The 17,814-nt window shown below is 41.8% G+C and overlaps 1 protein-coding gene across 5 annotated transcripts in view; it reads right to left on the bottom strand.

Annotated features, from left to right (window-relative positions):
- SLIT3 (slit guidance ligand 3) overlaps positions 1–17,814 on the bottom strand; it is a 964,832-nt gene that overhangs the window by 318,096 nt on the left and 628,922 nt on the right. For all 5 annotated transcript variants that reach the window (XM_019487139.2, XM_019487141.2, XM_019487140.2 and 2 more), the window contains one exon: positions 13,355–13,496. In XM_019487139.2, coding sequence (XP_019342684.1) covers positions 13,355–13,496 — 142 coding nt within the window. The remainder of the gene's footprint in view (positions 1–13,354; positions 13,497–17,814) is intronic.

The following is a 17,814-nucleotide window of genomic DNA, read 5'->3' as shown; positions in this document are numbered from 1 at the left end:
ATCAAGCAATCCTGGGAATTTTGCAAAAGGCTTTTTCTTGAGGGATTTCTAACCTGTTTTCTCACTCTGAAAGAAACAGATCTGCATCCAAAAGCAAGCCTCCAAAATTTTGACTTTCAGCCATTTCTGACTGAGGTATATCAGCCCAGATCCAACACTTCATTACTCCAATTTTATGCAATTCACTCCCTCTCAATTTCTGATGTGCTACAGTGGTGTAAAACTGGATCACCATAATGGTGAATCAAATCCAACACAGGCAGAGCACAAGGTTAAAAGCTCCAATGACAGATGCAAGGATAATTCTACTATAAGTATAAAGCTTAATAAGGTAATAATATACTAAGGATATATTTTGGGTTGCTGGAGGGTGAGTCATGATGTTGATGATACAAGTCTGAAACCCCTGGGTTTCATAGTCTTGAATAGAAGCACATGTCAGGGAATTTAGAGACTTAATAGTCTGCCAGGTGGGCCAGTGCAGAGCTGTTCCCCATTACATTTGTTCTGTGTTCCATTCCAACACACAACAATCTGTGTGAAAAGAACATTATTTATGTAATACAAATTATAGCAGGGGTGGTCAAGCAGCAGCACATGTGCCACAAGTGTCATAGGTAGCCTCCATGTGTGGTGTACAGATGATCAGGGAAGGAGCAGGCAGCACAGCAATAGATAGGACATGGAACGGAAGGCAGAGCAGCAGCCTGGACACAGAGCACAGGTTAGGGAGCAGAAAGGAGAAAAGTAGATTAGATAGGGAGCACAGGTCATGGAGCAGAAAGCAGAGCAGCAGATGGGACATTGGAAGGGTATCAGAATGGTACTCAAGAAGAGCTTGGGGCTAATTTATGGCAGGCCTACTGAAACAGTTGGCCCCCCACTGATGTACCCAATGCCACTACTCTGTGGTATCTTAATTTGTGCAAACACCCTTGCATGGATGTATTATAACAGTCTTACATTACTGGATCACATATTATTCTTTCAACGGCAGTCCTTCCTTAGTTCATGTACAGAATAGATTATACTCACTTAATGAACAGCTAGTCAATATTGCACTTTTCCCCCCCCAGTTGTTCAACATATGGCTGTAGGCCTTATTTACTTAGCCTTCCTCCACTCACCCCCCCCCCAACACATGTCAATTTTAAGACATGATTAAAAGGTTAATCACACCTTAAATTGTAAGCAGTCACATGTGCACCTCAGTTTTACATGTCATAATGTGGAACAAGTCACAAAATTCTTCCCATGTATAATGTGGAATATCTTTGTGGCTCACTTTAAATTGAACCTGTCACCAGGACCTACTGCAGCCCTGTGTGCCACCCAGCTGTCACAGCCCAATGTTGCAATCCCCATGTACCAGAAGCAGTGTAAACCCTGTGTGCCACCCAGTTTATATCAGCCAACAATCAGCTAGATCGACAGGGAGCTATAAAACTTCATATGCCACTAAGATGGGCAGCACACTAAGACAGGCAGCACACGTGGTTTTGCAGGTCCTGGTGCACATGGAGCTTGGCTGTTGAGGCCCAATGCCAGGCTCCCTGTGCACCAAGCTGATTGCCAGCTGGGGCTGGAGTCCAGTTTGGTTCCCAGCCTCATTTGACTGTCAGCTGGTTGGTGTCATCTTGGTGGTGCAGGGGGAGCCCAGGCAAGTAAGGCACCATTAGGATCTAACCCCCAATCCCAAAATCTTGTGTCCTGCTATGCATGTGTAGCATAGCAGGACACTTGATTGTTTGAACCGAGGGTTAGATCCCATCACATCTTAAAGTGAACATCTGTCAGGGACCTTAGATGCTTCACATACTTTTCTATAGCCCTTTTCACTTCGAGTGAAAGTTTGAGTTACACGAACAATTCATTTTATTCACAGTACCACACTGAGTGAGTGAGTGGTTGGATAGCGTTCCCAATTTAGAGATGAAGCACAGAGAGAGGGCGTAAAAGTTTCCACTGATTTTGGATGCAAAATTTTAGATACTTGGGAACTGATTTTTTAGAGTACGCAGCATTCTACTGAACTTTATATGTCAATGAAAGTTGTGTTATAAACTTCAGTCACAGCTGTGAGTCCTCAATGCTTCTGCAAAGGAGACTCCAGAGTCTCAATTAAGCTTGTTAGAAAATAAGGAAATTAAAGCAGCCACCTGTGAAATGCTGGGTTTAAGTGACTCACCTAACATTATGTAGGAACTCTGTGGCAGAGGCAGGAATACAATATAGATCTCTAGGGCAGCATTTACGTGCCTCAATCATAGGACCATCTTTTCTCATCCCTGCAATTACCTGCCTCATTCATGACACACCACCATATTTCTGCAAATAAAGGGCCCACAGACAGTTTTCTTCATTTTCCAACTCTGATTCATTTCCAAAATGAGTCATAGTTGAAGAGGCAACTTTAATTCTGGCATTTCCTAAATTTGAATTTGCAGTCATAATGTTCTTTTAACATTTCATGTGTGCAAAAAGAGTCAACGGAAAAAAAAAATCCAAAACAAATTCCCATCACTGACTTTCCCCATGAGACATCAGCAGGATTGAACTTTCAGATCAACCACACAAACCTTTCGTTAGAACCAGAGAGAATTATAACAACAGTAGGTTATTACCATTTAAGGACCAGCACTAGAAGCAGAAAGGACAGAAAGTTTGCTAGTGTGGGGAGTGCCTCAGATCTTAGATTCTGTTCCAAGCCCTGGAAAGGAATTGCTCAGCAGGTACAGACTCCTTTGTCTTCTTCCCTCCTTCAGGGTTGACTTCTTCAGTCTGACCATCCCTACGCGTGTCCCATACCTTGCAGGTGTTACTACCATCATCATCTCTATATGGCCCTGGTGTTGAGCCCTCTGGGTCCTCTCTCTCTGCAACACGCAGGCTCTGAGTTCTCTAGTAACTGGCTTTCTGTGCCTTACTCTTGGATGCCTGACCCTGTGCCTCTCTCCTGGGCACCTACTTCTGTGTCCCCTTAGCTGAGTCCCTTCCCTCTGGCACTAGGGGCTCACCCAACCTTGCACCTGCACCACTCTTGTGCTGTGGGCTCACCAAGACCTTCTGTCTGTGCCCTCCTGGTGCTCTGGGCTCATTGCGCCCTTCTGGCTATGCCCCTCTTGTGCTCTGCTCACTGCCTGACACTGGGCTCTACCAAATCATATTAGTGCCTGCAGAGAAAGGGCATGAGGCCTCCAAATCTCCCCTTCTAGCCTCATCCCAATCCTCCGGGGTAAACATGAACACAAACACAAGCCCCTAAGCTATAACGTAAATACTAGTAATAACAGCAGTACTATGTCCCTTGAAGGGGACAAACTTCCACTCAGAGTAGCATGCCCCTATTCTAGGTACCTGGGAGACTCACTGTAGTTATGTATCACCTAGAGAGCAGAGCAGGCAGGGGTAGGGAGAGCTAGGCAGGCAGCACCAAGTCTCAAGTAGCTTCAGCAGGCAAGAGCTCCTTCCTGTCAGTTGCCAGAGAGAGAGTATGTATCCACTAGCTACCGCCTGGGCTTATATATCCCAGAGCCTTGCCTTCTGCCAGTCAGGGGACATTGGCAGGTGTGGCCAATTACTTCCTTAGGCTATTACCATGGCAACCTGCAGCTGGGGAGCCCTGCTTAGCCTGCTGAGGTCACTGGCCAGGTTGCTTCAGCCTTAAGGAGCAGGCATGCCTTAGTGCCCTGCTATGCCAGGCCTTAAACATTTCCAAGGATGGAGATTCCACCACTTCTCTGGATAAATTGTTCCAGTGCATCACCACCCTCCTCGTGAGGAAGTTTTTCTTAATATCCAACCTAAACCTCTCTTGCTGCAGGTTGAGACCATTGCTCCTTGTTCTGTCTGAGAACAGTCTAACTCCAGCCTCTCTAGAACCACCCTTCAGGTAGTTAAAGGCTGTTATCAAATCCCCTCTCAGTCTTTTCTTCTCTAAGTGAATAAACCCAGTTTTCTCAGCCTCTCCCCTTAAGTCATGTGCCCCAGCCCCAGAACCATTTTTGTTGCTTTCTGCTGGAGTCTCTCCAACTTATACACTCCTTTCTGCAGTGGGGGAGAGGGGCAAAATGGGATACAGTCTCCAGCTGTGGCCTCACCAGTGCAGAATACAGCAGAATAATTACTTCTCTAGATCTGCTGGCAACACTTTAACTACACCCAGTATGCTGTTAACCTTCTTGGCAACAAGAGCACACTGCTGATTCATATCCATCTTATTGTCCACTGTAACCCCCAAATCCTTTTCTTCAGAGCTGCAGTCAGTCCCCAGGTTGTAGCAGTACATGGGATGCTTCCATTCTAAGTGCAGGACTTTGCACTTGTCCTTGTTGAATCTTGTGAGATTTCTTCTGGCCCAATCCTCCAATTTGTCTAGATCATGCTGAATCCTAGCCCTACACTCCAGTGTACCTACTACACCCCCCAGCTTGGTGTCCTCTGCAAACTTGCTGAGGGTGCACTCCATCCCATCTTACAGATTGTTAATGAAGATATTGAACAAAATCACTTCCAGGACCGACCCCTGGGACACTCCACTTGATACCAGCTGCCAGCTAGACATGGAACCATTGATTACTACCTGTTGAGCCTGACAATCCAGCCAGCTTTCTATCTACATATAGTCCATTCATCCAACCCATACTTCCTCAGCTTGCTTGCAAGAATGCTGTAGGAGATGGCATCAAAAACTCGCTGAAGTCAAGGTATATTAAGTTCACATCGACAAAACCATTTATCTCATCAAAGAAGGCAATCAGGTTGGTCAGGTGTGACTTGCTCTTGGTGAATTCATGCTGACTGTTCCTATATCATCATCTTCTCCTTCAAGTACTTAGAAATGGATTATTTGAGGACCTGTTCCATAATTTTTCTGGGGACAGAGGTGAGGCGGACTGGTCTGTAGTTCCTTGGATCCTCCTTCTTCCCTTCTACTCCCTTTCCCCTCCTCCCATTCTGAAAACAGCTTGAGCCTGGCAGACAGCAGAGACATAAGTTACAGAAAATGCTCTGTTTTTAAACAACTTCATCTGAGCTCTCAGGGAATGAGGGTTTAGATTTTCACCCAATCAGCCATTTTTGAACCAGTCTGCAGCTATGCCTGCCCTAACCGAAACAGTGAAGTGCCCACCACCTCCACTTAGCTTACTCTAAGAGCTAATCTTTTTCAGTCAGGCTATTTTCCTTCTGTATTCTTGTACAAGGAGGCTTGGTGCTCCTGCTACTTTAAGAGAAGGCAGGCCACCTGAGAAGCAGCCTGTAGGTGTGCCAGAGGGCCACAGGGCCCAGAGAGAATGGAGGATCAGAGGGCACAGAGAAAGAGCAGGGGCTAGAGAGCTCAGAAAGACAGCAGAGGTCTGGAGGGTCCAGGGAGCAGGCAGGGTCAGGGTGCCCATGCATCTCATTGGCATAGGAGTGGAACCATGGCTCAGGAAGGGCCAAAGGCCAAGAAGGGCCACAGCCAGAGACTGGTGGGGCTGGAAAGCCCAGTGGTCTTAAGTGGCCTAGATGTGGGGCCATGGTCTAAGGAGAAGGACTGATGGGCCACAGCAAGAGGCTAAGGAGGCCAAAGTGTCAGCCTATAGTGGGGCTAGTGTAAGGACAGATAGAGCCAGAAGCCCATAGCCTGTAGGGACATTATGATTTGATTAGTAGGTGTGACATCTGTGAGGCTTGGGTGTTTGGGCTGGGGAGGACAGAGCCCGCATAATGAGCCCTTAAGGTGGACAGAGGAGACACCTGAGCTCAGAAGCATGAGATCAGGCCTGAGAAGCCCTGGGACAGCCTCCCTATTCTAAAGACATAATCATGTCAAGGGGAATTGATGGGGAGATTGCCTGAAGAAAGTATAGGAGAGAAGGGCTAAGGGGGTCTCCAGGGGCTTCATAGCCACCCCCTGGGGCAGGACCCTGTTACAATCCTAAATTCCTTTTCTTTATATTGCTATTCACCCTACATACCTGCAATGTAGGTACTGTTTAAATACATTTAAAATGCTTTTATCTTTGATTCATCTGCAATTTGCCAAGTTAAATTTGTTTTACTATTTCTTCTTAAGTCAATTCCTCCAGCTGCTTAACCACTTAAGTTCTCATCTGAATTACCAGTGGAGACAAGCAGAAGCTTATTAAGCTTTCTCTTGCCATCCCTTTCAGGTGTGCTGCTTTGAGAATAATTTTTTCTCTGCATCACACTGTAAGAAAGCCATGTTGTAAGCAGTGGGGCCTTTAGTCTGTAGCTCTCAGTTTCATTTTTTTTTTTCCCTCAGTGAATTTGGCTGATGGTGTCAGCTCCAGGATCAAAATGATTGTTTGTAAAACATGAATTGCACTATACTCTCCTACTATTTATTTTATTAGGAAAAAGGCTTCAATACAGCTTTCATCTTATTTTTTTCTTAATTTCTGCTTGGTAGATGGGGCAGGATTACAAGGAGGGACTTCTGAAAAAATTACAGGGCAGCGCAGAGGATGAAACTCGGGTTATGGAGTTTTTCACCTTCAAGCTACAAGCAGCAAGGTCAATAGCAAGTAAAAATGGTTACCATATGACAGCCATTTGGTAGCCTAGGACAAGCGAGTGGTTGGTCTTGGTCCAGTTCATAGCAGGCTTGACTTATCATCAAACCCAACAATTAGCACTTATTGGCAAACACAGCAGAGAGGTTCTGTCTATGAATACCAAGGAAGGCAGGCAAGAAAAAAGCTGACTATAACATTTTTAATTAATAGTGAAACAGACAGCAGAATGTAGGTCATCTTTGATAACCGTGTTTTAGAGTAGCTGCTACATGTTTAATTTTATGCGGGACAAACCAGCTACTGTCAGTCAAGGGATCATATTTGATATGAATGGGATTACTAAGGAATATTGAATTAATGGAGACAAGAATTTGAAAACCATTACTGAATACAACTAATATCTAGAGATGTACACTTGAGGCACAGGACTAAGGGAAGAATGGTAATTTATTATTGACACCCAAAGGGCATCAATTTTTTTACCATGGAGAAAATAATTGTATATGCCATGCTAGAAACAATACTTAAGGGACAGATACAGTAACAACTGCAGCAGTTTCAATTGTGCTTCTATTTGAATGCAAACTAGGATTTCCTGCAACAAATTCTATTTCCTGGTACAATTTATTTTGTGGTTTCCTGGATGATTGATTTTTTGGAAGTAGGGGTAGTGCAGACTAAGCAGCCCCAATTTTATGCTCTATAGGAGAACCTGATTTTGGAAAGAATCACCCTAAAAGCAAATTTGGGTTAAACCAAGAGGCAACAGGCCAATGACAGCCTCCACTGGAGGACTTTGATGGAATCCTAAATACAGGGAAGAAATAAGGGAGGGCAACAAAAGTACTGCTCCAGCACAACTACCCTGGTAGAAATAGGAAAGGCAGAGCATCCATATGGGGCTTACTTGCCCTACATCTAGATTGCTAGCTAGAGATATAAAATGGAGCTCTGGGTAGGTAAAACTAGGACTCTTGACCTGAGTCATGGACCAAGTGGTCTCATCCCAAAGCAGGGGATACCCAAAACAAACTTTTCTGGGTACACTTTTCTTTAACACTATCTTTCTTAGTTAAGTTGGTATAAAACATGAAAAAAGTCATGCCTCAGAGATTAAAGTCAAGTTATCAAACAAGCATTTGTTCAAGCCCTCCTGCCGCCATTTTGAAGCACGCAACGCTGAATACATGATGCTGCAGGCATTTTAATTAGAGCGGCTGCAAGAGCCGCTCTAATTAAAGTGCCCCGACCTCCACCCCAAAGCACATGTACAGATGACCTAGATGTTAGATATGTCACCACTAAGATACATATTGAGTTCAACCCTGGCTAGAACACACTCAGCTAAGTCTAGTTAAATTTCTTAATATGTATTCCATAAAAATGAAATCTTTACAGGTATTTATGGCAACAGAGTGTGAGTAATAAACATTTCTGTAGGGGTTTATCTCACATTACAGTAAAAATGTCTTATTACCACTGATTCTTTCCATTAAAAACTATTCCCACCTGAAATGCCTAGGAATTGATGAGGATATACATAGGATTAAAGTGATTTAAGAGGCTTATCTTCAGACTAAAAGTCGAATAAGTTATATTCCCTAAAATGTAAGGATTCAGAAGTGTCTAAACCATTAAATAGAGCACTAAAAGTTTAATCACATATTCTATTTAGCTGGCAGATTTATGTCCAACTGTGAGAAAGTTTTCCAAATTGTGACTGGCTGCCACTCCATATAACTTTAAGGTCTCCCAGACTTTTCTTTACCTCGTGGTTTGTAATCCCCCTGCCAGCAGGGCCATTCCCAGAGGGTGTGTACAGCTGTTTGCAACTCCCAGAAGCTGTGCGGAGAAACCAGAGCAAGTAACTGAGGGAGTGGGGAGGCTAGTGGATCTGTAGGGGTTGGGGAGGGATTCCCAGTCAGGGGAGGATCCAGGGGGCTAAAAATAGCCCAGCCTTGGTCAGGGGAAAGGAGAGGGTAGGGAAGAGCACAGCCCTGGGGCTGGGGCTGGGGCAAGTGACAGGGCTTTCCCAGCCCTGATGCTGCACTGCGAATACATACAAGCATTCTCTAGGTTGGGTTAACCTTTTCCTAGATAGGGTTAACCCAATCTTGATCTCAGTTAGTGCACCTCTTCAGGTACACAAACTTAGATTGGGCAAAACATTTCTGAGTGATTTAAGTTCTCTGAAGGCCTGCACATTTGGGTATTTATATCAGCCTAACCCTGGGTAAGTCAATCTAACTGTAACAGCTGTACATACCCAGAGAAAACTCACATATTTCATTTTTGCAGCAAGTAAAGACACTAGCCCTTGTGGGGAAGGAGAAATTAGAAGAATGTAGGATTGCAAACCCACATTATAACATTATAAAAAGCATGTGGTTATTTCTTTAAAAAGACTTCTGCTGTCTCCTTACAGTGAATAATCCTTTGTTCACTTATTATACCTATATCTAACAGGACACTGTTCAGGGTTTCACTGGCATACATGTGAACTCCATAATCCCAATTGAAGTGGAGTTCCTTTTCAAATTTTGGTAAGATTTTCAAGGACATCCAAGTAACAATTAGGAGACTAAGCCTGAGAGAAATTTAGGCACTTTAAAAAAGTTTGTCTTAATCTTTATTTTTCAAACTCAAACATGTGTGCCTGTGCTCACTGCAGGTGCAACAGAACATCATGTGGACACTGTGATGCTCCCAAGTCTACCAGAAATGAGAAAGAGGTACAGATACACATGACCATCCAAAAACAAAAGTAGAGTAGGCAAAGCCAACCCTCCAGATCTGCTAAACGCATATCTGCTATATTTCCACAATATTTCCATTCCTCATCCTTTCTGCCCTGGCTTGGTACTAGTTATTGTTAGAGCAGGCTCCTGAGAATCATGGGATAAGGTTTTAGCCTTGCTACTAACTTGAAATGTGACTTTCTTAATCTCTTGGTGAAAAATAATATAATTACTTAGGAGGAAATGATGCTACGCCTAAAAAAAGATATGGCAAATTCCCACTGAAGGGGAGAAGTACTAGACTCTGAATGTTTTTAAGGTCCTATGAAATCCCTGAATGAAGAATACTGCCAGAAACAAGGCATGTTTCATATTCCAGGTTGTCTTGCATAGGATGCAACTGTTCCATCCACATGATTTTGTAGTGGAACTAGTGTAGAAACCTCTCCCCGCTAGCTTTAACCCTGCTTCATTCAGGATCAAAGTTAGGGGGATTTACCTAAATTGCACCATTTCAGGACTATACCAATTTAACAGTTACAGCATAACAGTTGATGCATACTCCCAAGCTGCAGATCTCTCCTTTTAAAGTGGCTAAAAATGTATGCGTGCATGCCCATATCAAAGATTTAGTAGCCTATATACTGCCTCAGTGAATCTGATTGGACTGGTCCTCATGGTGCTGTCAAAGGACACGATTTCTCCATGGTCTTAGTTATTGCACTCGCGTATCTCTCAGAAGGTTATAAGCCCAAGACAACTTTATAATCATTTCCTCTTAATGAGCTAGCTGCCATCATACCAGTTCAATTTTCAACTACAACAAGCAAAAGCATGTAGGTCAAATAATTATATCTATTTAGCTATCTACTTATGTACCTAATACTGTGCCTTTAGTGGCAATTCAGTTAACATCTTGGTGGTAAGACTAGCAGGATTGTGAAAACCACTGACATTCAAAAGATTAATAATTTTGAAAGTGATGCTTTTTGGTCTCAATGAAGACATGTTCTAGAAAAAAAATCCATGAGGACTTTAATTTGAAGCAGTGAAGTCAGTTGGGAGATTTCAGCTGGACAATGCTCCATATTAACTGGCATTAGAGGTGTGCAAAACAGGCCGTATTCGTTTCGGATTTGGCCCAAATCAGGGACAGAGATTTGATTTGTTGATTCAGATCACTGTCCTGATTCAATTTGGCGGAATCTGAATATTCGATTCTGATTCAGAGAATCAGTGATTCGGGATAGACACAGCTTTAAATATTTGTTCTACATACCTCAAGGTACCAGGTGCAGCTTGTGAACCCTGCGATGCTGGGGCAGATGGAACATCCCATAGGAGCGTGCCTCCCTCCCCGCCTCCCCCTCCGCCCCCCCGTATGCTCAGCAGTGAACCCAGAAGTGGGCCGGAAGTCCTTCTGATCCACTTCTAGGTCTACCGCCAGGCACACAGGGAACCCCCCCCCCACCCCCGCGCCCCACCATTCTATGCTTGTGTGTAGTACTAACAAAAGAGTATCCTTCTTTAGCTGTATGCGTGTCCCCATGGGTGTCTTCTGTTCTTCCAGAAGATTACATTTCTCCTTAATATGAAAGTTCAGATCTCAGGCATCTAAACTGATTCATACACCCTTTTTACCAATCCCATTTCCACCTTACAAAGAGTTACCATCCATCTGTACCAGCACATAATGCCACATACCATGACAGAGAGAGTTGTTATAGGAACTCTTACTTGAATAACCTTAAGCCCAATATAAAATGAAGAAGGCAATCCTCCCTAATATTTTTGTACTTCTGACACTTGCTCATTCCCGAGACCCATCAAGAAGTGAAATATTGAAAAATCCTTAAGAAGAAGAAATTTTATGTATGAATATAATTTTCTCTCTTACCAACTAGACTGTTCCAAAATCCCTTTAAAAATCCATTGTAACATCAAGTAAACCACTTTGAGAATGAAAGAGAGGGTAAAGGCAAGGGCACACAATAAAACGCATACAAAAATCCAGAATCTAAACTTACAGGTCAGAATTTTAAAAATGTGAGCACACCAAAATTAGGCTAGTATGTACTTAGCACCTCCTCTAAACGCTTTCAAACTTTTGAGTATACTTCTCTAACTGTAAGGAAGAGTCATTTCGTTCACCAGAGTTTCCAAAATACACACCCTTCTGGCTTTTACAGATATTGGCAATAGATTCTTACCAAATTTGTATAATAACATTTCTCCTGGCTCCTTGTCACTTTTCATATTAACAGAAATCTGAACATCCTCTCCCACACACCACAAACTTGAAGCAGCAGGTCCCAAACAAGTCTCTCCCCCAGCCCTCCCGCCACCTCCAAATGTTGACTGCTAAACAACATGGAAAGTTGCATTACAAACAAATTTCTCCTTCTGTTTTCAACCTTTCAGTATTTCCTACTACAAGACTTTTTTCTTAAAAATAAATGTTAGATGTAACTTACACTATCACCTCCAAGGATAGAAAATTTCCAAATATCTGCCTATGCCCAGGTGACATGTAATATAAAATATTACAAATTCAACCAGGAATGGACAGGTAACTTATTAATTTGAGTTGGGGGGAGGGAAGGAAGAGAACAAAAATGTAGCTTGGTAACAGCCTTGACAACCATCTAGCTGCTATAAACTCATTCCAAAGCATGGGACCAGCAAAGGGAAATTTACACCACCTCCCCTACCGGGGACAGTCCATCCTTGAGCCCAACACAAGGATGTTTATGCCTATATTTTGATAGAAAGCAGGGAAGCATCCCGTGTTTTTACAAGTGAAGTCAAGCATGTGAATATTTTTCTATTTCCTGTAAATATTCTACATGCCCCAGGTACCTTGGCTAGTATTATTTTAAGACAGCATTTATATCTAACTTCTGTTCAGCAAACTTTAAAGTTTTAAATATAACTTTTTTATATAATTGTAAAATCTGAGCAAAAAGTAGAAATTTATTCAATCAAGCACAGGGAACTCCTTCAGAAAACTATTCTGGGATAGTAATCACAAAAGTTTTGATGAAGTCATTAAGCAAGTGCCACATGGAGCAATCGCCAATGAAACCTGTGATGCTGACATTTTAGATTAGATGCAACTCTCAGTCAAACTCTTGGCAGTGAGATACTAAATTACAACAGGCCTGCCTAGAAATGAGAGATGTGCTTGAGCTTTATCCCAATGAAGCTTGCAGTCTATCAATATTTCTGCAGCAGTGAAAAGCTAAATTGGTCCAGTTACTACATGGATACAATTGAATTCATAATTTTTAGGCTCTTAAAGCTGGTTGCAAGAAGGATACTATCTGCAGTATAACCACCTCGGGAAGAAAACTATTGCTCACCATTCCCTGTGGAACACCCAAAGCAATTTAGTTTCATGTCACACTATTCATAACTGTGGTAGATTGTACACCTTCCTATAAAACTGTAGACGCAAAAGTAGACAACTGCATCAGATAAAACTAGTAAAGACAAGTAAATCAGTTAGACTAATATCTGAAATGGTGACATGAGAATGCATTCAGCTAAGTGTTAAGATTTGGGATTGATGAAATGGAAGAGAAAAGGGGGGGAAATAATTGGGAACAATCTGTTCAATGTCAGTCTTCAGCAAGAGACCCCCACTACCTGGGCATTCTGCCTGCCTAACATGAAAAGCTTCCAGTCTCTAGGGAAAATCACTGAGGTAGCTCAGAGTGAAAACAATCCTGTTAAGAGAAATACAAGATATATTTTCTTCTACTGGAAAATATACATGTCTCTAGGTATATGACCCAAGCCCTGGTTTCTGAAAGTGAAAATACAATTTGAAATGAATTTGCTGAGAACTTGATCTAGTTCTCAGGCCAGAGCTTGATGCAGATTATCTCATTTTGTTTTTAAGAATGGCTTGAGTCATAAGACCAACCCCCCCACCAAAGTATGGCGATAATAGCCAGGCAGCCTACAAATGACCATGGTTATCAACTGAAGGGGCTGAAAAAAACTCAGGCTCACTTCCATAAAGTGAGGCTGTGAAGACAATTAGACTTGGAATATCACAGATGAGAATGATATTTTGATGCTGACACTTACATTTCCCAAATATCCTCTGGTAGGTTAGCAGGAATTTCTGTTAAGCCCCTTCCTCGACAGTCCACAACATTGTTGCTACAGGTGCAAGCAGACGGGCAAGTGATGGAACTGGCACTGCAGGATGGAGGCTCAGACTGGGAACCTTAGGAAGACAAAGACAGTACCAAAAAATTAGGTTTGCTAGTTGATCATTTACTATTTCAACAAGAAAATAAACAGTCACTGATTTTTTTTCAATGTCATTGTATATACTAAGTGTTAATCTCTTTTGATTCCATGTACTTATTTTATAATATAAATCACCTACAGAAGCTACAGAGAAAACTCAGAGTTTACTATGATCTTACTATTTTGTATATCCATTTATTAATGTCCCTCTCCTGCCCCCCTCCTGCTGCCTATTAGATTGGCCACCAAGGTCAAATTACTTGAACCTTAATTAGAAAATTAAAAAGGTGAAGATTTAGGAATATTTCCAAAGAGTGAGATTTGTTGGTGTAGTGAATAGTTTTGCCAGGAAAATAATAGGAATGCAATCTCTAGAGTCATTTAAGTAAAGACAAGACAATGAACTTTCAATCTAAAGTAAATGAAGGCACAATCCAGCACTTGCTGAGGAAAACACTTGCAGACCCAGTAGGTCTTTTCTATTTCCAGTTTGTAAGAAATCTACATGCCTCTTGAGGTTTGAATATACTACTATGAAACAAACCATTATATTAATTATTATAGCACAAAGGATGCAGTGGTAAGATATTTTTACAACATAAGGTGAAGGAATTTATGGAAAAGAAAAAGTAATACTAAAATACATAAAAATTATGATCTCAGTCCTGGTAGCTTTTACTCAAGCCAGTAGTCTCAGTGGAAGTCCAGGAAGCTATTCACATGTGTAAGAGGCCATGGACAAACATTGCATTTGTAGTGCTACAAATGGCTTTTGTTGCACTACAAAAATAAAAATAAAAATTGAGAGGACAAACATGTATGCCCTCTGAACAGCTACAAAAATGGTGGAAAGGCTAACGAAATGTTCCTGGATGACACAAGAACTTCTCTGTAGCACTTGGTTTTGTAGTGCCAAATGTAACATCTGAATAGTCCAAAGATGGAGGGAGGAAAAGCAGGATGGATAGTTAACTAGTATTGCCTCAGTGCTCAGCACACTTGATGACAGCTCACCACTGCTTCTAGGCTTAGGGGAGAATGCAGGGAGGAGGGAGGGAAGAAGACAGGGGCAGTACCTCTCCCAAAAGCATCTTCCCTCACTGCTCCCAACTGTCAGCCACCCCAGAAAGTAGATCCAACAGCCCCCACACTCCAATCCCAAATCTCAATCTATTAAATTATGAGACTTTATTTAATTTACTTTCTCTTTATTTCTTCAAAAAAAGTTATACTCCTTTTTATTTTATTCTTCAGTGACTGACTTCATTTCATCACCCTTCCTCTACCCCCATTTCCTTTCCACCTTCCATTTCATTACCCATCTCCATCCCATTAACTCTCCACTTCCCAACTTCACATTTCCACTTTCTTCTCCAACCCATCTCTCGCACACCTCCACCCACAGCAGGGATAGTGGCCTATCCTGGCTCACCAGCCCTGGATTGGCAATTTACAGCTGTAACTGCTAATCGGGCCCTTGTTCACTGGCCTTCTAGTGGCAAGTCACAGCTGTGCAGGTGGGAGACACTGAAGGTTTTTAGCCTTAAGGTGTGGTTGCTCCAAATTCAAGCTAGCACTAAAACGGATCAACCTTTGAACAGTTCAAAGTGCAATGTGAAGCAAGGCCCTTAGGCTGTCAGTCTGTATACATTTTTAATAAATTAATTAAGTCCAAGTTTCATTTACTCTTCAGTAAAGTTTCCAAAAGTGTATTACTTTTACCAATTTCAGCCCAAAGATTACAGTTAACATACTTAAATTTTTGTATCAAGATCTTTTAATTTTAGCAGGTTTTAGTTATCTCTGTATGGTGGATTGCAATCTATCTATCTATCTATCTATCTATCTATCTATCTATCTATCTATCACAAAACCCAGAGCTCATCAGTTATGGCTAAAATGTGCAAAAATACATATTTTTCCTTACAGTTGTGATACAAACAACAACAACAATTTTAACACAGACTGATAAAAACATAAGTATATCACATTCACTAAGCAAATTCCATTCCTTCTGTTACAAAACACTGAAACTTCCTAAAAGTCAAATCACAAGCTAAGGAAGAAATAGAGGAAGCCATAAATGAAACTGTATTTTCTTTAGGGTTATGCTGGAATAGAAACATGCATGATATTAAGTCAGAGATTGGAACTGCAGCTGGCAATATGGCCCAAAACATTTGAAAAATTCTTTTCCCATCAATACAACTTCATTAGGAATAACTCTTAACCTATGTCTGGTGTTTCATTCAGACCATTTAGATCATATAAACTGGTGACCTGTGCAATGTTAACAGTTAACTAGAACACTGTGTCAGAGCCTACACCCTTTAGCAAGTCCAATAGAAATGTATCAGATCTATGCAAGTACATTCTGGAAACACACCATTACTATAGGGAAAATATTTGAATGTAATTCAAACACCTGGTGGCTGGCAATGTTATTATGCAAAGTACAGCACTTAATGCAGTAAAAAACTGGTTTTAATGACTAGTGGCCAGGAGGCTTTTCTGTATCTGGGGAAGAATAATTTCTAGAGTGCTGATTCAGAGTGCTGCAGCTAAACTGCAATAAAATACTAAATTGGAACGTTCTGCGAGAATTGGTTGGATTGTCTACCATATTTTAAACTATAGGAAATTCACAAGCAGCTGAAAGACTGCTCAAAATGCTCGCAAAGTACAAGATGTAGTTTGGACTAGCATGTGAGAAACTGCACACTATTTACAAACACTGACTAATTGTATTGATATATACAGAAATGCCAGAAGGCAACCTACTTGCCTTGTACATGAGGCCGATGTTTTAATATGGCTAGAAGAACCAAGATTTTAAAGTCAGATCCCATAGTTCGCAATGTCTAGAAAATGAAAACTGCAAGTAGTGAGCCTTACACATTCAGGGGTGATGGCTCTTGACAAAAGCAAATGAGAATTACTGCAAACTTGTGCCTTCTGTCAGAAATGTCAAGGAGTCCATTGAGAATTTGTGCCTAAGTGCTTGAATTTCCATTACCTCAAAAAAATGGTGTTGAAGTGGTCATCCCTCTTTTGATCTGCCAATATTATGTGTATAGGAAGTGTCAGAAAAGAAGGGGAGAGAGAGAGACAGTATCAACACTGACTTATATTTTGAGATATGAGTCTTAATACTGTATAAGAAAACTGGCAATCCAACCTTAAGAGCAGGTTCAATAGTTCTGGAAGCGAGTTAAAGTTTATTTCAGGGACTTCTCAAACATCTGTGTATTTCATGTTCCCTCACATTAAGCTTTTTAAAGGGACAGGGACATTAGCATTACAATAACATCAGATTATTTAAACTGAAAAAAATACACACATGCAATTTAATTTTCACATTTGATGATCATCATGATAGACAGTACTGGTAGAACCATCTAAAATTGATGTTAGTTCCAATTTCCCATTATAAGGCTTTCCTTTCCTTTGCATATAACTTTGTGAAAGTCACCATTTGGGATGAAATTTTCCATTCTAGGTCTCTGTCACAGATTTATTTATTTATTTTACAATTTATAGCACTCCACATGTTCTGTATTCAAAGCAGAGGTCCCATTGACTTCAAATGCAGCTGTGAATATTCAGCAAATTGGACACCCAGAAAATGAGAAACACACAGTTATTGGCTACCTGTAAAAAAAGTGGGTTAAGTCACTTGTCCAGCTTAAAAAGGAATCTCTGTAGCATGGGAAGAAATAGACTCCATTTCCCCAGGACATTATTTATCTGACTCAACAATGAGATCATACCTTCTCAAATTACTTCATTAACTGCACTCCTTCCAACTTCTGCCATGAATGAAATGGGGGCTCTACAGAAAATAGCCTTATTTACTGTATAGCCTGATTCATATCCACAAGTAGCATCAATCTGAGATCACATATTTAAAAACATATTGCCTAAACCAAAGGTGGGCAAAATATGGCTGTGGGCTGGATTTAGCCCACCAAGGGATTTTATTCAGCCCCACGCAGCCCAGGTGCAGGGGGCAGCCTGGGCCATAATACATGAAGCTAGTCCAGTTACCCCCAGGCACACAGCAGAGCTGGTCCAGCATGGTGGCCGCACTCCATTTCCTGGCAGCCCCAGCACCAGTGGCGGCTCCTTCCAGTTGCTGCTGCTGTTGCCAGTGTTGCCAGCCCCAGTCCCACTGCCCAGGCACTTCGGCCCATCTACCCCACACCTACCACTGGGGCCTCAAGATGGAGTGGGCAGGTGGCCCACCCTGGCATAGACCCAAGGAAGCAGAATTACGATTACACATGGATAGC

This window comes from Alligator mississippiensis, chromosome 9 (genome assembly GCF_030867095.1).
Source record: "Alligator mississippiensis isolate rAllMis1 chromosome 9, rAllMis1, whole genome shotgun sequence".
NCBI lineage: Eukaryota > Metazoa > Chordata > Crocodylia > Alligatoridae > Alligator > Alligator mississippiensis.
The sequence above is the reverse complement of the archived record's forward strand: the minus strand, read 5'-3'. Positions and strand labels throughout refer to the sequence as shown.